This window comes from Petaurus breviceps, unplaced genomic scaffold (assembly GCF_028583685.1).
Source record: "Petaurus breviceps papuanus isolate PSGF00001 unplaced genomic scaffold, PetGlider_PUasm1.0 77, whole genome shotgun sequence".
NCBI classification, from domain to species: Eukaryota; Metazoa; Chordata; class Mammalia; order Diprotodontia; family Petauridae; genus Petaurus; species Petaurus breviceps.
The window spans coordinates 9,636,123-9,660,577 of NW_027186492.1; the positions used below are offsets into that span (position 1 = coordinate 9,636,123).

The following is a 24,455-nucleotide window of genomic DNA, read 5'->3' on the forward strand; positions in this document are numbered from 1 at the left end:
AGAGAGAGAGAGACAGAGAGAGTGAGAGAGAGAGAGAGAGAGACAGAGACAGAGAGAGAGAGAGAGAGAGAGAGAGAGAGAGAGAGAGAGACAGAGAGAGAGACAGAGAGAGAGAAGAAAGAGAGACAAAGAAAAAAAGAGAAGAAAAATGAAATGAATTCCACTGATGAGAAGCAATCGGTCCCGCTCCTTTATAAAGGGGCGAGGGGGGCGGTGTCCTCTACCACGCTGCCCTCTTGGCATTCTTCAGCCAGGGGCGGAGTCTCCTGACGTACGGGGGAGTGAGGGTTGCCCAGTTAGGGGCGGGACCTGGTGACGTCCGGCGGAGTTCGGGTGGCCCGGTAAGGGGCGGGGCGGGAGCGGATACTCAGCCCAGAGTCCCTGTCTCGTCCGCAGTCACTTAAGCTCTCGCTCCAAAAAGGGGGTCCCTCCAACTCTCTACGCTGGGCCAGTCCAGTGCTGGGTCGCTGAGCCCCGCGCAAACTCCTCTGGAGCTCGGATGTTGCTTTTGTTAAGTGGATTGCACTCAAAGAGTTGTGGGCTGTTTACCCTGGGTCCCTCTCGCAGCTGCTGGTACGGCGCCACCCCCCTGCCCCCCCCGACCTCTAGGGGCTGGAACCCTGGCACCCCGGGGGCCTCAAGCTGGGTGTCTGTCTCCAAAAGTCGCTCACACGCCTCCTCCAGTCACGCACGCTGGGGCCCCAGCGGCTCCTCTCTGCTCTGGAGTCGCGATGCCCCTGGGACACATCATGCACCTGGATCTGGAGAAGATCGCCCTCGAGTACATCGTGCCCTGCCTGCACGACATCGGCTTCTGCTACCTGGACAATTTCCTGGGCGAGGTGGTAGGCGACTGCGTGCTGGAGCGCGTGAAGCAGCTGCACTGTAACGGGGACCTGCAGGACGGGCAGCTGGCTGGACCCCGCTCCGGGATCTCCAAGAGGCACTTGAGGGGAGACCAGATAACCTGGATCGGGGGCAACGAGGAAGGCTGCGAAGCCATCAACTTCCTCCTGTCCCTGATCGACCGGCTGGTTTTGTACTGTGGAAGCCGCCTGGGCAAATACTATGTCAAAGAAAGGTCCAAGGTAAGGGCGCTGTTAATTTCAATTGGGGACTGGGAAGAGCGGCGCCCTGACCAATCCCAAAGTTAAGCACACCACGCACAGTTTGCAAGAAACTTTCTTTCCCCCCAAATTATAATAGTAAGAAGATTAGTTTGGGTTAAAACAAAAAATAACACAAAAAATACTGGTTTGGGTTAAAACCTTGAACCAACCCTACTTTAGCTGACACTTAATTTTAAATAAATTAACCTCACGCAAGGTACAGTGCAGTGTACTGAACGCTGGATTTGGGAACCTAATCCCGGCTTCTTCCACTTAGCACATGCGTGATTTTGGGCAAGTCATTTCCCCTCTTCCGAACCTTAAGTTTCCTTCCGTGTAAAATGAAGGTGTTTTTCTAGATGTCCTCTGAGATCGTTTCGTGTTCTAAAGCTGTGATCAGCAGCAATGCCTTTGAATGAACGTCTTTGATTGCTAGTAAAAGAGTAATCAACTTTTGTTTCTGTGTCTTTTGGTGATAATTTGATACTGAGAACCAGTGGGTTAGGCAGGAGAAGAGGTCAGCATTAGGGACGCCTTTATGATTTCGGAATAGGTGTATCTTTGTTGTTGCTTAGTAATCCCAGAGCCCCATTCCTGTTGCTCAGGTGTCCCTCGAAATATAGTCTTTAAGTACCCACAATCGTGATTTTTTTTTAAAGAGGACAATTTGTTGAGTATGTTGAACTCAATTCTAGTGAAAAGGTGTAAGCTCTTTCCTCCCTCACTTTCTGTCCTTTTTTTGGTCCTTTGACCACAACTGAGCACAGTTGAGCAAATTTGTTGGTTGTCAACATCTTTTCATGCTACTTTCAGCCAGGCCCTTATGTAGCCTAAATAGGTAGTGAACTCCACTCAAACAGCGAACTGATTGATCATGAGAGAGTAGTCTAGTATTTTTGAAAGGAAAAGAGGTTTGGGTTCACTTATCCCTCAAGATACTCCCTTGATGGTAATTTCTTAGATGTGTTTACAGTACATCTCTGCAAAGGAGGAAAGTTACCTTAGCTATAGTACCTACCTTTTGCTCAGAGGGACTAACAAGCAGTCTGTCTTCAGGTGTTTATTGGTCCAGCCCAGGTTGTTTCTGGTAGCAGCTCCAAGTGATTCTCCATTTTCTTTTGTCACACATGAGGCTGAGTGATAGATGAGCATAAGTAACATTTAAAAACCTGAGGTGCACAGAGGAAAGCAAACTGGCCATCAGGTACAAGGAGAACAGTCACCTATGAATTATTTAGGGGGGAAATAGAGTATTTCACAATTCAAGATTGATTCTGTGATAAAACAAGCTACTGCCATCCCTTTTGGCCCATGAACTGAGATGAGTGCTCTTAAGACAAAAAATGAAGGTCGAGTAACTAAGATATGGAATTGAGTCCTTGGAGAAGTGAAGGAGGGAGGAAGAAAAGGCCAAGTATTAATTAATTAAGTGCTTACTATGTGCCAACCATTGTGCTAAGTGCTTTACAAATATTATTTGGTTGTGAGGAGGGTTGGAATAGAGTATATACTTTCTGTATACCAGAGGAAACTAGAAGACTTCTCTAGGACTTCAAATTTTTTAAAGGCAAAAACAACCCCTAAACATCTGCTTTTGACTTGGGGGAAATTGCATTACCTTCACAGAATTCTTGAAGTCTGTCAATAGGCATTTATTAAGTATTCAATAAGTCATTTTATTTAATTGAGATACTAGACTTTCTGGTCCTATTTTGAAGGACACCTAAGATGCCTAAAGTTATTTCAAACCAAGATTGTACAAAGTTTGAAATAAATGCTTCTTGTTGCCACTGTCCATTCCCCCTTCTTCCCCCCCCCAAAAAAAATTTCTTTGAGGTAGTGAAGAGTGAGTAACCATGGAGACCCATTATCACTTATAAACCTCTCCAGGTTCTAGCTTCTTTATGAGTAGCAGCCTGGCCCACCTAGACATTTAGAATTAAAAGGACTGTAGATCATCCCCTGACCAGACCTTCCTTTTACAGAGAAGATGAAGTGACTTACCTGAGTTCTCATAGTTGCTACTTAAGTCAACAAGCGTTTATTAAGTGTCTGCTGTTTGGCAGGCACTATGCTAAGCACTAGGGGTATACCAAAACTGCTCCCCACCCTGAAAAAGTAGCCAAACCCAGGTACTGATTCAAATCAAGTGCCCTTTCCACTGGACTACTGTTTTGCAAGGTCTGTCTTTCAACCCTAAAAGCTTAAGGGTAAGATTTTATTGGAAAGACTTTGAAACCCATCCAGGGCAAGAAAAAAGCATATGGTTTCAGGAGGATTCAATGGTTTTATTCCATATTGGCGTGATATCCTTCCACTAATTGGAATAACTTTATTAAGTGTCACCCAAAATGTAAGTGGATCGTAAAGTCTTGACTGGGTGGATCACTCAAATACTTGTCTTATCCGTCTTTTCACTCTTCTCTAGGACCCCCCCCCCCCATGCAGTCACATTCACCCACCCCACCGAACCCAATGCTTCACAACTTAGTGAAAGTAGATGTTTATTGAATGAATGCTTTTTGAAGTTGAAGCAAGGAAATTTGATATTGATGTCTTTTCTAAGAAGTAGAATTTAGGAGGTCTCTCACTAGGAAGCCTACCTTTGTCTAGAATCTACATTCTCATCGGTAATCCTAATACATAGTTAGTTCTTCATTCTTTAAATGTACGATTAATAGAAAAAGTAAGGCACAATATACCCAAACCAATTAAAATGTGTATATATTCACACCTCAAGTGAAAAGCTGTATCAGAAGAAGACAGAGAAGTGTGACAGAGATAGGGTCATATAAAGAAACTTTAGCTTTTTGGGGTTAGAGAGACAGAGGTAACTATCCAGCTCTTCATTTAGCAAATTTTGGTAGAAAGAAATCAGTTTTCTTTCTAGGAATTTTCTTGACTGCCTGTTTGTCTTCCTTTCCTGTCCTTTACTTTATTCTCTCGATCTCCACTATGGAGAGTACTCTACCATAGGCATGGAAACCTAATCAAATATAAGGCAGAATCTGCTAAATCTATTTTAGGTTTCCTACTGTTCTTAAGGCTTAGGTATATATTTATTTGTAAGAGCCCATGAATATACTTTTCTTACTTTTAATGTGTCCTGTGAGGGAGCAAAAGCCATCAAATTGTATGTTTGTCTAAACAAGTAAGTCACCAGGTTGCAAAGCAGAAATATTGGTCAGACTTCAGTTGCTGAAGAAATAAAGGACTGTTGAAATTTTAAGGGAACTCTTCATTAAATTACCTGGGCTGAATTGACCTTGGCAGTTGAACTTGCTCTAAACCTATCTTTAGGGTCTTAATTAAGGAGCCTTTCGGGAAACCTTCTGGTTGTAATTTCTTTGCAATGTGCAGCAGCATGGCGCCCCCTAACTTCAAGGTGTGGTCCCTGCTCAGAGACCCTCCCTGTATTCACTTACAGGACCGCTCCCTCCTTTTTCAGGAATGTAGGAAATCTCCAAGACAAATATTGGTCGCCACTTTCTCCTTTTACTTTACTGCATAAATCTTAGGGAACTGGATTTATTTTCCACCGGGACTGTAATTTATAGAACCAGGAGTTCTCTTGCTTAGCAAGTTAGATTTCTCATAGTAACTCACCAAGTAAAAAATGTCACTAACCCTCAAGAATGGGTTTATACATACATGTGTGTATACACACATGCATACACATATGTTCTTATGTATATACATACATATTTACATATCATATATATTTTTGTACTGTGGGTCTAATTCTAATTCACTTTTCACTGATTGGCAAGCCTTTCCCTTAAACAACTGTAGAGGCTGATCCGGAGTTCTTGGAAAACTTGAAGACAAGAACTTTACTAGTGTTTCCCATTATTATTTTTAGAAAATCCACTTATTAACTGAGTTGATCACAAATAGCCTTAACTGAACTAGCTCCAGACCAAGACGTGTTTGAGGACACTGAGGAAGTAGCTTCCCTATCCCAAAGGGATTCTTCTGTGACCAAGCCAAACAATTCTTGGGCAAACCTCTCCATTTCTCCTTGAATTACTCTTGGAGAGTAATTAAATTAAAAAGAACTTTATATAAAGTTAAAAAAAAATAACACCACCCACCATTTTTGTGAGTTTTGTTTCTATGCTAATGAGTGACCTTTCCTATCTTGTCTTGACTACTTCCTTGACTTTAGAGAAAGACCGAAGCCAGTTCTAATGGGGGAGGGGCAGTAAGAGAGCTTTTGCTTTTATTCTTGGGATCTGTGAATATGGGCTCTCCTCAGTGTAGATAAGATCTTGTCTCCCAAATCTCAGTTTCTTAACCTGGATAAACAATCCAATTCACAAGCCAGGAATAATGCCATTAATCTAGAGGCTTTAAAGAAAAAGGTTTTGGTTAAAAACTTTTGTACTTTCTTCAGATAGTATGTGTCACATCCTTATGCAAATATATCCACAGGGTTTCTAGTCCATGTTAAGTTTTTCTCAAGAAAGTGCTTTGATCTATCTGAACTCTGAAAAAGTCATAATATTGGCTTTTTGGAGGGTGACTTTTGGCATGGGAAGGCTCTTAGAAGCTTCATATTTGGGAACTAGTTGTAATGGACAGAGTGGCAGGGATAGAAGTAATTTTGAATAAGCACTTCCTTTAGAGAAAACCTGGTGTTTGTTTTTTTTTAACCGACTTGATCAAGTGTTTATTTGTTTTCCATGAGTTGGGTTGAACTGTATTGGATGAACAATTTTTGATTACCTTAAATGCCATAGACAAATGGCTTTTATAAGGTAATGCTCTGATATTAATGACTACTTCTTGTGGTTAAATGTTGAGATCTTTTAATTAATAGATATAAATCTTCCTCTAACACCTTCTGTGGTTAGCACCTTCGTAGTTTAAAACAAAAAACAGAATACATTCTTGGTTTTTGGGTGGAATACATCCAATTTGGAAATCTCCAGCTAGCGAAGCAAGGCATCTCTAGAAACTGATTTCACAGCCCTCTTTGCTTTATCCATTTGCAGGGTTGAATTACCTTCCTAGACTAGAAGTGTGTGTATATTATTTATTTCACTCTCTTGCCTAGTTTATAGCCATTTCCCTACATTCTGCGTTCAGTGAAGCTAGACCAGATGGCAGCAATTTGTTTATAGTTGCCAACCCTTGTCTTTTCCCTAGACTTAAAGAAATCTAATTTTATTAATTTCATATATATTCTTTAATCTTCTTTCCCCTCTGGACTTGCTTAAGTTTTAGGAATAGAAAACCTGTAGGCTTAGAAAAAGGATCTTAGAAATCCTATGTTCTACCCATCAGACTTAACTAAGCTTCTTTTGTTTAGAGAAAAAATAAGTTTTAAACCAAGTAGTTAAGTAGCTGAAGGACATGAGGTTGATAACAAGTCATTACTTTTGGAAGTAAACTGTATTGAGAAATCTTACAAATGAAGAGGAACCCAAAATTGTCCAAATAGGTCATAAAGGATATAGAAAATTAATTAGCTAGGGTGGAGTAGTCTGTTTGGAATATTTGAGTGCTATTTAAAATTTTTATTTATTTATTTTTATTCATTTATTAAGTATTTATTTTGAATGAAAGAACTTTCCTTTTTATTAAGCACAGTGTTGAGTATCACAAAGAGAAAAATAAGACAGTTCTTGATTTAAGGAATTCATATTCTAATGGAGGAGACAATATAAATAGGAGGTTTTAGCTACAACTCCCTTGGGAAAGTCCCTTATGGTACAGTGTCAAAACAGATGGCTAATGCCTCTTCTTTAATTTCATTTTTGTTTGGAATATTTGAAATAAAATTCTCGTCCCTAAGTTCATATGCATCCTAAAAATGGTAACTGCTCATGGGATCATAGGTTTAGAGTTTAGAGGGACCTTAAAGGCTATTCTATTGAGTCCAACTCCCTCATTTTACAGATAAGGAAACTGAGGCAGGGAGGTTATGACTTGCAGGAGCCAAACAGAGCTAGTAAAGTGTCTAAGACAGGACTCTTTCTGATTCCAAGGCCAGCCTTTTAACCCTTTCATCCCCTAGGTACTTCCAGTCATCTGGTCCCTCTAATCACCTATACATTGACCTTTTCCACGTGTTCCTTATCTTATTTTTCCCTTCTTCCATATTCTGCACCTTTCCTCTGGTGAAGCAAAGCTATTCAACTCTGAATGACCATAGCAAGCCAGGCCCTTTCACTATCTCTAAATCTGTCCAAGTTCATGATCTATTTCACTATCTTTTTCATGTAAGTGTTAAATAAATGCTTTTTCATTCATTTAAGGTAAGAGGGAGTGGAGGAATCACCTATAAATAGGCAGTGATTGGGAAGAGTAGTAAAGTATCTCCTTAGTACCCTATGAATTAGGCTGTATAAATAGATCTCTGAGTCAATGGAAGGGAATAATTTGTAGGATGATGATAGGTTGTGAGGAGATCTAAATGACAGAGCAGTTTATATCTGATTCTAGTGGTAATAGGGAGCTACTGAAGTTTATTGGGAGAGGGAGGTGATATCATCAGAAGCTTGTAGTACAAACAATATGGCAATATATTTTAAAAGTGATGGCTTGGTTTGGAGGCCATTTGCTATGCTGTTCAATACTCTGCCACTGACTCACCTTTGGGGCTCTACGTAAATTATTTAACTTTCTGATCCAGCTACTGAAGTTTAAAAAGTAGCTTGCACAATAATTTGTCTGCAAAGGTGGCTTTTGTCTCAATAGGCTTCAGTATTCTTCCATAGCAGCATGCGTTGCAATTAGCTGACAATGAGCTCTGTTACATATTTCTTCAGTAGTGGTACGGTAGCTATCATTTTTTTTTCTCTAGCTCTAATCACATAGTATATTCTGGCATAATAGTGGATTCAGATCTGTTCCCCTGGGCAACTGCCAGGGTGCCCAGTGTGGAGTTGAGTCTACAGCCACTGGAACTGTAAATACCGAAGACATGTCATTTTTATGATATCCAGCTAAGGAATTCAGTTTTGGCAGAGATCCAAAGAGCCAGTGATTTGGCATAGATTCAGAGTTGATGTTTTATATCTTCGTTAGTCAAGCAAGATTAGTTAGCTTGGTTAATTATACATAGAATTTGTTGGAATTTTTTTTTTTTTACCTTGTCTTATCTTGTTGTTTACATGGTTGAGAGTTTTTGGTTGTTCTTTCTGTAAATGTGTGATCTCATATAAATGGGTACTCACACGCTTCTCTCCCCTCCAACTTTTTTTTTGCAAGGTGTAGACTATAATAAACTATGGCATCCTTGAATATTCAGTGAACATATATTGAACATACTTTAAGTGTGAAGCAATGTGAATACAACTTTAATATCTTGTCTTGAAATGGAAACATTTAAAAACTATGATATTTTACTATTATTTTGGTCATGACTTATGATTTTATCTGTGTGGAGACCTTTCTAGTGTAGAACTTACAGTGGCAGTGATTTTCTTGGGTCATTGAGAAATTAAGTGACATGGTCACAGCTCATGTGTCAGAGACTGGACTTGAACCCTAGTGTTTCCAGTCCTCTATCTAAGGTGCTTTTTGGAATGTTTTCCATATACACACACATACATATGTATATACACACACATATAATTTTATGTATTATAGAAATTATATATAGAATATTATATAGTATATATGTTATATTATAGATAATATTTATATTATAGAATGTTATGTATTATATGTTATGTATTATAGAAAATTGAAATTTAGTGATTAATATTTTTCAAGATCTAGATAGGTATTTTATTTGCAAAACCTTTCACCCTTAATCAGAATGAGACTAAATAGCAAAAAGGACATAATTCTAATAAGATAAATATTCAATTTGCTATGAATAAGTTTATGCATAAAATTCAATATAGGCAATTTTAAAAGCTCCCTAGAATTAAAGGGTCTCATTTTTTTCCCTCTCATGGAGGATGTATGTGTACACACATATATACATACATACACATATGTGTATGTTAGAAAGTAAGCTTCTTGAGGGAAAGAATTGTTTTTACTGCTTTTCAAATGATGTAATATTTGTAAAGTGTTTAGCACTGTGTCTGGCAAATAGTAGTTGCTTAATAAATGCTTGTTCTCTTACCTTCTTTGTATACCCAGCACTTGGGTGAAACATGCATTCTAATAGTAACCCTGTTTGCCTTAGTTTCCTTATCTGTAAAATGAGCTGGAGAAGGAAATGGCAAACCACTCCAGTATCTTTTGCCAAAAAATCCCAGATGGGATCACAAAGAGTTGAACACAACTGAACAACAACAAATTACAAAAGAGGGGAAGGAAACAGGCATTTATTAAGCATGTATGTGTGCCAGACATAGCCCAGGTACTTATTATGTACTAGCCATGGTACCAAGCTTTGGGGATATAAATAGAAATAGTGCCTTCCCCTCCAAGAGTTTACATTTTAAAGGGGGAAGACATCATATAAAGAAGAGCTGGATGCTTGTGGAAGGGGAAGGGGGGAAAGGAAGGTGGGTGGAGGAGGGTACATCTAGGATGGATATTGACCACAATGAGAGGATAGCCCTTGAAGAGTTGGAGAAGAAATCTGAAGTGGAGAATTCTGGGTAATACATTGATATTACGTGCTATTTTGAATGAACCTTTTTCTGAATTACTGTGCAGAGAATGATCATGTAGGGAATTTTGCATGTCCTGATGAGCAGTCTACAGTGGTATCTGGTGTTTTAACTGAATAAACAAAGATTATGCTGCCGGAACTCTCAATTTCCTCTTCCCATGACAAACATGATATACCTAATCATACCTGGTGTGATCAAGATCCATAAAATTGAATATTCATATGATTAAATTCCAGTTCACCTGTATTTTGATGGCTGCCTTTCCATTTCTTTTTTTTTTAACGACTGTACTAACATTCTTCCTTTGCAGTTCCTTGGGAAATAAGGATTCATTGTAGGAATAGGGGTAGGAAAAGACTAAATTTTATCTGCTCATCCAATTGTCAATCAATGAAAAGCATTTACTGAGTAATAATAATAATAACTAGTTTTTATATAATAATTCTTTAAAGTTTTCAAAGTGCTTTACAAATATTATCTCATTTTGTCCTCACAATAACCCTGAGAGATAGATTTTGCACATAAGGAAACTGAGGCTAGCAGTTAAATTCTTCCCCAATGTTACAGTATTAGTGTCTAAGGCAGAATTTGAACTCAAGTCTTCCTGATCCCATTTCCAGTAGCTCAGTCTACTTTACCCACTAGCTCCCAACACCATTTAACTATGGGGAACGTTTGGGAGGGATGTATAGAAAAATAGCTGAAATTTTGAGGCATTCAAGAAGCTTTGAATTTTGGTAATATTTGTCTCTGATGCAGATAACACTAGCACTTTAATCATCAGTTTTTTTTTTTATCATAAAATGATCCTTGGTGTATGTTGAATGACACTTTTTCACAAACCTCTCCATGGCAAATAAAACCAAGTAAATTTCTTATGTGTAAAGGTATCAAAAACTCCACTATAACAGTTGCCATCATTATTTCAGTATATAATTGACAATTCTCTAAGGTGGATGGAGTTTTTTTTTTTTTACAGTATCTTATTGGAGCCTCCCTTGTGGATCTAATGGCTGTAGGTATTATCCCCATTTCATAGATAGGGAAACTGAAACTCCAAGTAAGTGAAGTGACTTGCTTATGGTCTCAGAGTTGATGTGGAGATTCGAATGCAAATCTCTTCTGTCTCCAGATCCAGAGGTCTTTCTGCCACCTGTATCCAAATGGAAGGCTAGTAGAGAACTATGGTATTAGAGACCTTGGAGAGCCAGCCAAGGGTAGGATAGTGGTGATACGTTATATATAATTAATTAATTATATATTGGCTTCAGAATCTGGAAGAGCTGGGTTCAAGTCCTGCCTATGAAACATACTGGCTGTGTGACCCTAGGGATCACACTTAACTACTCTGTGAACCTTGGGCCACACTAGCAGTTGCTAGTCTGCATTGGTGGAGGGAGCGTCCTCATAGGAAGTTCCTTATATCTATAAAATCACAGGTTTGGTTTAAAAAACAAGGAATAATAAAACTCAGTTACTTTGGGTTTGTAAAAATTAAATGCGCAAATTAAGTGACTAAAATGTCCGTAATCTTTGAACTAGGGATTTCATTACAAGACTTATACTCAAAGGAAAGCCATTGATAAGAACAAAGCCACCAGAAAGACCTCAATTTTGTAGCAGCACTTTTTATGATAGCAAAGAATTGAAAACAAAGTAGATGCCCATCAATTGGGGAATGGTTATACAAATTGTGGTACATGAATGTAATGGAATATCATTGTGCTGTAAGACATGTGGCATGAATACAGAGAAGCATGGAAAGCTCTATATGAATTGATGCAGAGTGAAGGAAGCAGAGCCAAGAAAACAGTATACAAAATAACTAAACAATGTAAATGGAAAAAATAATCACACACCAAAAAGAAAAATCAAAAGTGAATAATAAAATTTTAAACGTCAAGCAAGATTTGAATGAAGACATATGAGGAGACATCCCCAATCTATCCCTTCATGGAGGTGGGAAGTCCACGGGTGCTATACAGTGCATATGTTTTCAGACTTTTTCAGTATATCTATCAGTTGTGCTGACTTTTTTTTCCTCTACCCCCCTCCCCCCCAAAAAATACTGTTTGTTATATGAGATGACTCTGGAAGGGTCAGAAGGAAGGAAACTTGGGATACTGTGATGATGTAAGAAACAGAAGATCAATAAAGTCATTTTAAAAAAAATATGAAGAAAAAAATTTTAGAATAATCTATTCTTCAAGTTGGCAAATTTTAGATGCATTCCCTCATCTGGAAAACAGACTAGATTATCTTCTAAATCAAAGATTATAGAATTCTCTCCTGTTTTAAGTAGATAAGTCAAGTCTTCTGAATCCAGCTCGTACAGGTCTGCTAAGGATAATCAACAGGACTGGGGTACTAACTTCAGTTAGATTCCTAGAACAAACATAGATACCAATCTTCCGGAGTTTCAAACTACATTAGCCTTGACATACATGACAGTAATCCTCAGAGGTAAAACCCAAGACTTAAAACAACAATACTAGAAAAGTTACAATTGAAAAGTTCCTGCCAGGTTTATAATCTAGAGATATGAGGAGAGTCAAAGAAGCTTCTTTATTATGGCCATTCTCTAACTTTTTGGTCTTATGCTTTTAAAAATAATTGAGGACCCCAAAGAGCTTTTGTTGTCTATCTGTATTTACCATATCTGGAATTAAAAGTCTCAGCATTATTATGAAAATCATTATGACTTCACAGAACCGTTTTTAATACTCCCCAATATTTAACTAACTCACTTAGATAATTATCCTTTTTCCTTTTTTTTGGAGATGAGATATTTAGATGAATGAATGCTTATTGTAATTAAAATTTATGCATTTGTTGAATGGTGAAAAAGCTGCTAAGCAATAGAAAGCTGAATGTGGTCAATTCTAAGAGTCCACTAGGTAGTAGGACAAATAGTTCAAACCTTGTTAATCTCCTTGATCATATTCTGTTTAAAAGTCTGTCATGATTAATTAAAGTACTAATATTCTTTTGAGTGGAAATTGTCAGCATTAAACATATACCTGGTCCTTGAACTTAGTATTAGCTGTACTGATAAAACTGAATTAATCAGATGAATGATGCTACCAAGGCCAGAAGTCTAGGATTGATTTCTCCCTGTGTTATTCCATAGAGAAAACCAATTTTCCTATACAGCTTTAGCTAACCCTGACCAACACCCTTGATCACAGCCCCAGTCCTGGCTTTTGTTGCTGTTGCTGCTGTTCAGTCATTTCAATCATGTCCGACCCTTTGTGACCCCATTTTGGAGTTTTCTTGGCAGAGATACTGGAGTGGTTTGTCATTTCTTTCTCCAGTTTATTTTTACAGATGTGAGGAACTGAGGCAAACAGGGTTAAGTGGCTTGCCCCAGGTCAGAGAGCTAGTAAGTGTTTGAGGCCAGATTTGAACTCAGGAAGATGAGTCTTCCTGATTCCAAGCCCAATACCCTATTCACTCTGTCACCTACATGCCCTGTAATCCTGGCTAACAACCTTGCAATTATGTATTGATAGTCACAAGGGAGAATGGTTGAAAGTGAAGGCTTAGCTCAGTTCAGGTCAGCAGACATTTATTTTGTGCCGATGTGTTCAGAGTATTGTGCTATGTACTGGCATATAAATGGGAAAAAAACAACATTGCTCCCCCTAACAAAAGTTTATAGTCTACTAAGGTGGTACCCTTAGTACACAGGTCAGTATAATTCCAAGCTAGCCTATGATGGGACTAAAGAGAGATGCTGTCATAAAGGTTCTTGGAAAATTTCAGGGCATGAGAGAACCTTAAGTTAGAGCAGGGATGCCAGGTGGAAAAGGGATCAAGAAAGCAGATGGCACTTGGACTGACTCTAGAGGGAAGCCAAACAGTTTATTAGGTGAAGAGAAACAAGTGCAATCCAGGCATGGAGTTGTTGGTCGAGAACAAACCCAAAACCTAAAAAGTTTTTAGAAAGAATTTCATTAAGTTGGTTTGGCAAAGGAGAGAACTTGGAAAAAGTTATGTCTGGCTTGCCAGCCCCTCCCTTTCCCTCTTCCCCGAGTCTGTAAGTTTAACATTATATAGAGCCCAAACAAAGGGTATAAAAAATGACCTATATATGGGTAGTGTCTGAAAGGGGTAAGAGCACATCAATTGCTACACAAGGCAGGAAATTTCTAGATAAGGAACTATTTGGGAGGTAAGTATTAACCTTCAATAAAACTTGGCCTACCGAAGCTTTGGGTGGGGTCCTAACCATTTCTTGCAGTAATCTCAGGCTTCCCCTGGAGGGTCTCTGGGGTGAGCATGCCCTTCATGTCCTGAGTTAAATAATATCTAACTACAGTAGGCTAGGTTCAAACAATATAATAAATACTATTTGCCAAACAATATTGTATTATAAAGGTTTTATAATATTATGAAGTCTTAATAAACACTTAATAAAGTTTTATTATATTATAATTATTTATTATAATAAAGACTTAATAGATTATATATACTACACCAATAATGTAATTTATGACAATAAAGACAATAAAGTGTTATTATATTATAATTATTTATTATAATAAAGCTTTATTTATTATAAATATTATAAAGTTTTTTTTCCCACATGGTACAGCCTGTACAAATGTGGAGAGGTAGGAGATGGAATTTTAAGTTCAAGGAACAGACTACATTTGACTGCATACAGAGTAGAGGGAGGGAAGTGATGTACAATAAAGCTAATAAGGCACATTGGAGCTGGCTTAAGGAGGATGCTGAATGCCCGGCTAAGGAGTTTTCATCTTTTTAGGCTTTAGAATAAAATATACTGAACATTCTTAAGCAAGGGAACATCATGGCTAGATTTTTGTATTAGAAAGGTTATTATTATTATTATTATTTTGCTTTTTGAAGGGGGGAAGGCAGGGCAATTGGGGTTAAGTAACTTGCCCAAGGTCACATGGCTAGTAAATGTTAGGTGTCTGAGGACAGATTTGAACTCAGGTCCTTCTGACACCAGGGCCAGTGCTCTATTCACTGAGCCACCTAGCCGACTCAGGAAGATTATTCTTGATAGTTATGTGAAATCTGGATTGAAGACAGAAGGGAAGGAGACTGAGAGACCCCTTAAAACATTCTTACTTAACAACAATATTCTTACTTACTATTATACTTAAAATATTTAGGCAAAAAAAAAAAGGTGTTTGAGGACCTGCAAAGGGGTGTTGGCATTATAAAAAAGAGGTTATGGAAGTGGAATACATTGTCCTTGGGACATATGCGTGTATAATGGGGAGAGGGAGGAAAAGTAAGAGAAAAGTTAAGCTTGTACCTCTCTTTAAGCAGAAAATTTATTTAGCAATCATTTGAGTAGCTAATATTACATATGTACTAAGGTCTGAAGAGTTTTTCTGATATGGAGAGAAGTGTTTTTGCTTTTATTTGCAAGCTGTATGACTTTAGGAACCTCTCTGAACCTCAGTCTCTTCATCTTTCAAATGGGAACACTATCATCTACCTTTGGCGTCAACTCAGACTTGAATACCTATGGTAATAACTTTTTATTTTTCAACATCCTTATCATTCCCTAAGTTCATCACAAGTCCTTCACTCATGGTGCAATGGATGTACATGCTGCAAGGAAGCCTCAAGTTCATACTCTGCCTTACTTAGTTGCTGTGAAACCCTAGACAAGCTACCTAACCTGTTTGTGCCTCAGTTTCCTCATCTACAAAATGATGACTTGATAAGTTCCTTTCCACCTCTACACCGGTGATGTTGTGATCTCCTGTTTCCTCCATCTTCACTCTGAGGAAGACAACTGCCCATCATGGTGGTTTTGCCTTAGCTCTCAACATTGTCACCATTGATGAAAACGGTCCTGCCGCAAAGACCTTAAACTCTGGTCCTACTTGTTCTGCCTTTCCCAATCCCTTAGTTCTCCCACATGCTTATCTTTTACTATTGGCAGTTGATCAACCCACCTTTGACCTTATTTCCTTCTCAACTATAAGTAAGGTCAGTGCTTCCTTTAATTTCTGCCCTTGAAACCTTGGATGCCCTGTCCTTCTTCTACCCTTTCTGATCCTGCTTCTGAGCTGCAGGATATGCTAAAGGCCATTTGGACACCGGTGTCTAATCTCAACCCTACTTTCATGAAAGGCTTTTTATTCATCTTCTTAGAACTCTTATCACACTCTTTATTCCAAAAATTCTTTTCTCTAATCCCTAAATCTCTCTTTGCACTCTGACAGATAACCTTGTTGTACATACACACACACACACAGTCACACACATATTATATGTGTATATATAATTTCTGTTGTTGAGCATAATGGGGCGAGACAGAAGATCCCCGAGATTAAAATTGGAAGTGGATTTTATTACCTCACCTCGGGACTGCCCGGGTCACATACCCAAATCAGGCAGTAAATTGGCATTAACAGTATGCCGGTTTTTAAAGAGATTACAATAGTCAGGTTACGTAAGCTAAAACTACAATCAGTGATTGGTCAGTGTATATTTGAGTTTTTCCCAAGCATTTTTCTAGGCTGAGGTACAGGGAACCCAGAATGGGCAGAGATAGGGAAGACCTGGTAGGGGGCAGAGAAGAATGGAGCAGGGATTTTACTCTAGGCTGAACCCCCATCCATGGATCAATTAAGAGAGGGAAGGGTAAAAGTTATGCTAAAATGCCTTCAATGGAAGGGAAGGGAAAGGAAGGGTAAAGGTATTGCTTACAGATCAATTAAGGGAATGGAAGGTGGGGTTGTGCTCAACACTGTATATGTATGTATGCACACACATGTATGTGTACATATGTATGTATGTGTATATATACATATCTATATCTATATATACCTCTTCTACATTATTGAGGAGGCAGTTGGGTGACATGATGGCTTGAACTCTGGGCTTAGAATAAGGAAGACTCATCTTCATGAGTTCAAATCCAGCCTCAGGCACTTACTAGCTGTGTGACCCTGGGTGAATTGCTTCATCCTGTTTACCTCAGTTTCCTCATCTGTAAAATGAGCTGGGGAAAGATAATGGTAAGTCACTCCGGTATCTGTGCTAAGAAAACTCCAAATGAGCTCACAGAATCAGACACGACTGAACAATAAACATTACTGAGGTCATCTGATAGGAACTTCAACTCTTCTTTTCCTTTATAGAGGCTCTTATTAAGTCTATAAGCCTTTGTTAAGTGTCTACCATGTTACTGATAGACTTTAAACTTGAGAATGGCTTCACCTCCCCACTTTCCTCTTTCTCTGCTTTGCTTCTTGTGAAAGGCAGCATGGCCCACACAGTCTTCTAACCGTCCATGATCACCTTCCCCCCTGTCTTTGAATCTTTCCCTCTCTATTCACTCACTTCTCTTCTGTCTACAATCATATCTCTCTTTTCCTGCCCTTTAAAAACAAATAAATCAAAAAAAGGACAAGCTCTTACCTTGCCTATTAAATCTTCAAACTATCATCATGCTGACCTTCTCCCCTTTCACTGGCAAATTGCTAGAAAGAGTAATCTGTCACTGCCTTCACCCATTTCCAACTTTACTGAAATACTTTCTTCAAGATTAACTAGGGACCTTATCAATAAAACATAAGAGCCTTTTTGGGAGGGGATCATCATCTATTATATTTGTGTTGCATTTGACATTGTTGCCTACCATCCTTCTCGATACCTATCTCTTCTGTCCTTGATTACTGTGCCACTTAATTCCTATAGCTCTTTTACCTTTTTGACCAGTCTTTGGAACATAGATTTTAGAGTTGGAGGCCTTGGGCAGCTAGTGGCACAGTGGATAGAGCACCAGGCTTTGAGTTAGGAAGACTCCTCTTCTGGTGCTCAGATCTGGCCTCAGACACTTACTAGCTGTGTGACCCTGGGCAAGTCACTTCACACGGTTTACGTCTGTTTCCCTATCTGTAAAATGAACTGGAGAAGGAAATGACGAACCACTCCCATATTTCTGCCAAGAAAACCTCAAACGGGGTCATGAAGAAAAATCAGCTAATACAACCTAAGCATTTTACAGATAAGAAAACTAGGTCAAGGTTGTATAGTAGCAAGGATTTGAACCTATTTTCTCTAAATCTAAGGCTCTTTCTATACCCATGCTGTTTTCTCATTCTCTTCCCGTTCCTTAAATACTTCCTGTCCCCCCACAGTTTTGTCCTTGGGCCTTTTCTCTCCCTTCTTTTGGTCCCCAATTCTCCAGCCTTCAGGTGCCATTTTTATGCAGATTGATGACTTCCAAACCAATAGTTCTACTCTGAATCTTTCCCCAAGGCTTCCAGTATTTTATTTCCCACTGCCTTCTTTTCCACATTTGTAAACCAAAGCCTTTATCCTCTCCTCAAACTGGCTCAACCTCCCACCTTCTCTATCCATGTTGATGGCCTTACTTTCCCAGTTCTTAAAATCATAATTTCGAAGTTGTGATTCTTTTGGTTGACAGTTTTTCACTCAAAGCAAAATATTTAATGAAATAGAATATTGAGGAAAACAGTTCACTTAGCTTTGGAGTCTGAGTACCTGGATTCAGATCCTTCCTTTGATGCCTATTACTGCCTCTGTGACCCTAGACAAATAACATCTCTGGGCCTCAGTTTCCTTATCCTAAATGAAGAGGTTGGACTAGATGACCTCTGAGGACCCTTCCTTCCTTCTATCATTCAGATACTTTGTGCAGGCTCTCTCATAAATTACAAGATGCACAAATGGAGAGAGCCAGGACACATATAGAAAAGCAACTCACAACACCAACATACTAGTGCTACATGCTACCCTTCTCTCCTGGCTATTCTTTGACTTTCTGTCTAACTGAGTTTCCTCTCCTCTCAAAACCAGGGAATTACTAAGATCTGCCTATTCTAATGTGGTGATATTTCATCCTCTGAGTCCCTTCCACTTAAATTACCCTCTTTTGGTTTTTCCTGCTTGGTTTCACTTAGGTTTTCACTTCAAGTATTGTAATAAATAACTGCCTAATCTTCCTATCTTTTGACCGATCTTTGTTTCCCTTTCTGCATACTACTTTCCAGCCAAAGTTAGATTATATCTATCCCTCCCCTGCCTTTGCCTCTTTTCTCTCCCTTTCATTCTCTTGCTATTATTCCCTATGCTTAGAATGTCACCTTCCTGACTCTTTCCCCTCTCTGACATCTTTATCTGTTGAAATCCCTCATTGTAAGACTCATTTCAGATACCATTTCCTCCATGAATCCTCTGACTTCAATGTTTCAGTTTAAATTGTCTTTTATTTTGTGTAATTCAGGTACATGTCCTTCCCCCTTACCTCTCAGCATAATACCTTATTTTGATATATATCCAACAAGTAGAGCTTGAACTCTCTCTATATAAGTCACAAGTGTCTTTTCCTTGAAGTACTACAGATCAGCCCAGGAAAAACTGAAATTAGAAGTAAGCTGTTTTTGTGTTTCATTCCTAGAGGTTTCATCCTTAGAATGGCTTAAGTGTTATGTATGTTCTGTTTCAAATTAGACATACCGTGTGTCTAATTTCTCACCATTAGTGCCCTAAGGGAAAGAAAACTAGCTTTTGTTTCTGAATAGGTGAATGGGACTTATTAGATGTTTTTATCACTGGCCCCTTATTTTAAATTCCCAGAGTAATTTGTCCTTCATCCAAGATTTTACTGACCTTGCACCAAAGTCAGAATCAGTCTTTCACCTAGGTCAACAGGAAGAATAACTGAGGGGTTGAAAATTGTAGACTTCCTTCCCACAGGACCAGGAATATGGAAGAGTTGAATACAGCAACCAGCTCTCCTGAGGAGAGTCAGCAGACCCAGACAAAACAGTCCTAAATTTGGAGGAAAAGGACCTGGGTTTAAGTCCCATTTCTTCTAGCTTACCACCTGTATGACCTTAGGCAAATCCCTTAACTGTTCTAGCTTCAGTTTCCTCCTCTATTGCTGTTGATCTTCCTTCATTCTCTTAGAGGACCCATGACATTTGTAAATGAGAACCTGGACTAACTGACCTCTAAATTTGTGAAATCAATTAATGGTCAAAATCATTGGTCACTGTGCAGACAGGTACAAAGTCAATTTTGAGAAAATTGCATAGTGGAGAAGCCAGGAAGTTGGTGATAATAATAATAATTCACACTTGGAGGTTTGAAAAGGCCTTTCCTCACCACAGCACTGGAAAATACAACTATTATTTCCATTTTACAAATAACGAAAATTAAGACTCCAGGAGTCACAATGTTTACACAGTTACTTAAAGAAAACTGTTTTCCCAATTGAGGAACTCACTACTTATTCTAAAATGCTGATTTACATGTTTTGAGAATTTTACTGTATCATTTAGACAGATGATATTAGTGAAGGCCCTAGGTCAGGTCATTTATGCTTTGTAACAAGAGTTAAACTGTTTAATGTTAGATTCTTTTGGTATAGTAACTAGATTGTTTGAGAAACCCAGATACTGGACTTGATAAGACTAATTAGAAAATACTCCTTCGTGGGTTAAGAATTCGAGTTACAGTTCCTTCTCTGTTCTAGATTTGGCATATGTCATCATTTTTAATCTGTTTTTTAATAGGTACAGTGAAAAGAGACACTTTTGGATAGGAAAAGGAACAACTGGGAGAGGAATTATAGGCATCTAACATTGAGGACACAGAGAAAACATAGAATTAAAAAAAATAATCCAGGTTCCAGTTTCTGAATTCTTAAAGTTATTTTATGGTGATAAATTTGGATAGTATTTATGGGAGTCACCAATAAATGAACATTATTTGGAAGTATTTAATATCTGGCCTTTGTTACCACATTTGTAAAATAAGGTGGATCATGTATTGGATGACTTTTGAAAACTATTCCAGTTTGAAATCTGAGAAGCAACTCAACTGATAAGAAGCTATATTTAATTAGGAAGACTTGAGAATCACCAATAAATGGAGTTATCTGTCCATTAATTGGCGATTCCCAACTTCTGTTAATTACAATGCTGTCACGGTGCTCCTCCAGCATGCACGAATCCTACTTTTTTTTAAGCCTTTAGTTTTTATAAAAAAAGGTGGCTTTTTGGTTTTGTTTTGTTCCTTGTTTGGTAGCTCAGATCAACAATAATACACATTAGTTTATTATTTTTAAGGTATTTTCACTCTTTCTTTCACTAACAAGTTGGTATTGGTTTAAGTTTCACTTGTGAAATAGTTTTTAATAAGTTGACCTGAAGAAAGGCAGAATAGCATACAGCCATCCTCAGAGTTCCAAAGACTGGGTTCAGGTGTCATCTGTGACAGCTGGGTGGCTTAATTTCTCAGTGCCCTGACACAGTTCTCTGGAATTGAAGGTTTCTGAACAATTGTTGACCTGCATCAGCAGAGAAAGTTTCCTCACTGGGAGCTAAGTCCAGACCAAAAACATGGTCATTTGAAGGACCCCGTAGGTAGCCTGAAAGAGACATCAGAAAATAGTCTCGTGCTGAGTCAAGTTCTTGGTTTTTCTGATTTCTCTGTTAACTAGGGGAGGAATCCAGAAGGATATGGTGAAATCCCTGATTTCAATGTAACTCAAAAGCTGGGGAAACCCAGGGTTGACAGGCTTTCAAAGAACATAAGGAATCCTAGATGAGGTGAATGACAGCGTTAATGGATTGTTGACTGTGAGAGGGGCAGGTGAAAACGGAACTGAGGAGTATGTGGAGACTGCCTCAGTCCTCCCCATCCCCCAACAGTTTCTCTCTGCTGTGTTCTTTGGAACGAAGTTGGGTGTTTGATTGCTGATACCCTCACGCACTGCACGTAGCCCTGTCATTAAGCCATCATCCCGCTGGCGGGGAGCCAAGCCTCCGTGGCGAAGGGGCTGACTTCCTAAACCAAAACAGCTTTTATTGATAAATCGATATTGCTGTGGCTGTTTACAGTTGCTAATTGGTGGGCTGTAGCTGAAACTCCTCCTAGGAAAGTAATTAACCAGAATCTGAAAGTAATGACAATGGCCTTTTAAATTCTCGGTCTCCCGAGGTTTCTTTGGAGGGGTTGGGGGGTGGGGTAGGGTGAGGAAGAGTTAAGGAGCGGGGGAGGGTTTTGGGGCCAAATGGAAAGGAATCCCCCTGAGCCTCTTCTTAAACTTGGAAAAACTGAATGCAAAGTTCCGTAGCCCAGAGGCTTGGGATGCTACTGAACCCCAGACCAAAGTTCACGTTAGAGTCAAGGTCCTGAAAAATGTCAACTCTGAGACACAAGTGTTAGAATAAATTGGGAGGAGGTCACAGGAGCAGTGGTGGCTTAGCCAAAACATTCCTCTGTCTTCCCAACACATTCAGCTCCAATGCCAAGAAGAGGCCGGCATATCCAGTACGTTCCAAGTGGTCGGGAATTCCAATAGTCTAGTGACTGGCTGATTTTCATTTTGATTTTCTCACTTGCCTTGATACTTTATACTGAAACCCAATTATTTTTGCTGTTCATGGATGATGTTGTTGCTGTTTAAAAAGGGGATGTTGTTGATCTGGTTTCGGGAGGAAGAACAGGGACCCCTCCCTCATTTTGCCCTCTGGATATACTAGAAGAAAATGAATGAATTTTTTGGGGGGAGTGTCTGGATTAGGATAAATGAGGGAGGTGGAAATAGAGCTGGTTTGGGCTCAATGTCTATTTATCAGAAATTTTCAGTGAACTTGCTCCCAGAAAGTTTTTCCTTAGACATCTGAAAGAAAAAAATTAAAGGTGGTTTTAATGCGCATTTGAGGAGTGGAGGAAGAAGGGTATCACTGGGGGATTCCAGGGAACATGACTCACCTGGAAGACATTTGTATCAAATGGGGGTGGATCTGCCCATATACTGGACTTGTAATAATATTAGGGTAACTTTTCTTTCAGTATTCACAAAAAGAGTAAGTAATTTACTTTAAAAAACCACACAAAAATTAAAAGAGGGTGATGGTGGGGTTCAAGTATTTTATATCTCCAGTCAAAAAAGATTTTCTGTTTTTGCCGGCAGGTGGTTTTTTTTCCTCATTTCATTTGTTATATCACTCTTCAATAGGGGCAATAATGAAAGTTTAAATATCATATATGCTTTTCTTTTGAGCTTGTATACTTTCCAAGAAACATTGACATGTGGCTGTTTTGGTTTTCCTAACCTAGATGGAGTCTGGGGTGTGGCGGGAGGAAAAATGTTGCATTTATGTAAGGCTTAGATGGAGTTAATATTTACCACCCTCTTAACTGAGGAGTACCTAAACACTGCTAGAGTAGTAATAAAAAACACATATTTAAAAGCATTTTAAAGGTTTACAAAGTACTTTTTTTTTCACCACCATTTGGAGTGTTAGAGACCCTTGAGCATACCTTGCTTATCTTACAAGTATAAGAGATTGGTACCCAGAGGGGTGAAGTGATACCAAGGTGACGTTGCTAACTCTTATTATTCAGTCATTTCAGTTGTGTCCAGCTCTTTGTGACTTTATTTGGGGTTTTCTTGGCAAAGATACTAGAGCAGTTTGCCCTTTCCTTCTCCAGCTCATTTTACAGATGAGGAAACTAAGGCAAACAGGGTTAAGTGACTTCCCCAGGGTCAGGAAGCTAGGAAGTGTCTGAAGACAGATTTGAACTCAGGAAGATGAGTCTTCCAGGCTCCAGCTCTGTCACTCAATCCCCTGTATCACCAAGCTGCCCTGATATTGCTAACTAGCCGTACCTTTTTATATTTGTCTTGTGGGTACTTCTATCCTTATTTAAGTACCCAGAATTTACTAACAGAGTAGTGGTTTTTTATAAGCCCATACTCAGTAATTCTTCCATTGCCTCCCATCTAGCTTGTAATGACAGAATAATAGAGATACACAATCACCACCTAGTTCAACTCAGTAAACATTTATCAAGTTGTTTACCTCAACCAGTGCTGGGTAATGACACAAAGGCTGAAACAATCTCTAATCTTTAGGATCTCCAGGAATTTTGTTCTTGGAAAGGAGGGGAAGAAAGGAAGAGATATAGTGGGGGAGAGTAGATGAAACTGGCATTCACAAAAAGTAAATACTAAATAATTAGCAAATGCTGAGGGAGAGATCTAACAAGGGTGGTATGTGGGAGAGGAAGGGAAAAGGGAGTGAGAGTCAGAGACACAGTCACATACAGACAGAGAGAAGAGACACCGAAAGAAAGAGACTAGGGGCAGCTAGGTGGTGCAGTAAATGGAGCACTGGCCCTGGAGTCAGGAGGAGCTGAGTTCAAATTTGGCCTCAGACACATTACACAAAACAGCCCTGTAACCTTGGGCAAGTCACTTAACCCCAATTGCCTTACCTTCCCCCCTAAAAAAAAAATTACAAAAAGAAAGAGATACAGAGATATACCATCAGAGAGAGACCTTGAATCCCTGAACTGAGCCTTGAAGGAAATTCAAAAAGCCTGAGATGAGGAGGGAGATCTACTCTTAGGTGAGCATTAAAATGTCTGAACTAAAGCAGTTGTTTAGAGTTATGAACAATCTTCATTAATTATCCTGTTTATATTTTGTTTTTTCATTTCACTATGTATTGATTATGGGGAGGAACTTTTTAGATAGATGCCAGACAATTTTTGTGCCAGTTTGCCTGCTATGTGAAACCTAAGGAACAATAATACCTTCCCCACTATCCCTTCCCCCAAATACTTGTAGGAGTTAGTAGTTTCTCTTAGTGTCTGTTTTGAAGGCATTGGAGAGAAAATATTGGATTCATAAAGGGATTCTTGAAGATAAAGTACCACCCTTTTCTTTTTTTTTCTTTTTTTAGATTTTTCTTTCTGGAGGGGGGAAGGTAGGGCAATT

General features: G+C 39.0%; 1 protein-coding gene across 1 annotated transcript in view; it reads left to right on the forward strand.

The window, feature by feature from the left end:
- The first annotated feature begins 342 nt into the window (after window positions 1-342).
- Window positions 343-24,455, forward strand: part of EGLN3 (egl-9 family hypoxia inducible factor 3) — a 44,847-nt gene continuing 20,734 nt past the window's right edge. The window contains exon 1 of the mRNA XM_069105967.1: window positions 343-1,088. Within this exon, the coding sequence (XP_068962068.1) occupies window positions 732-1,088 (357 nt within the window). The 5' untranslated portion in view covers window positions 343-731. The remainder of the gene's footprint in view (window positions 1,089-24,455) is intronic.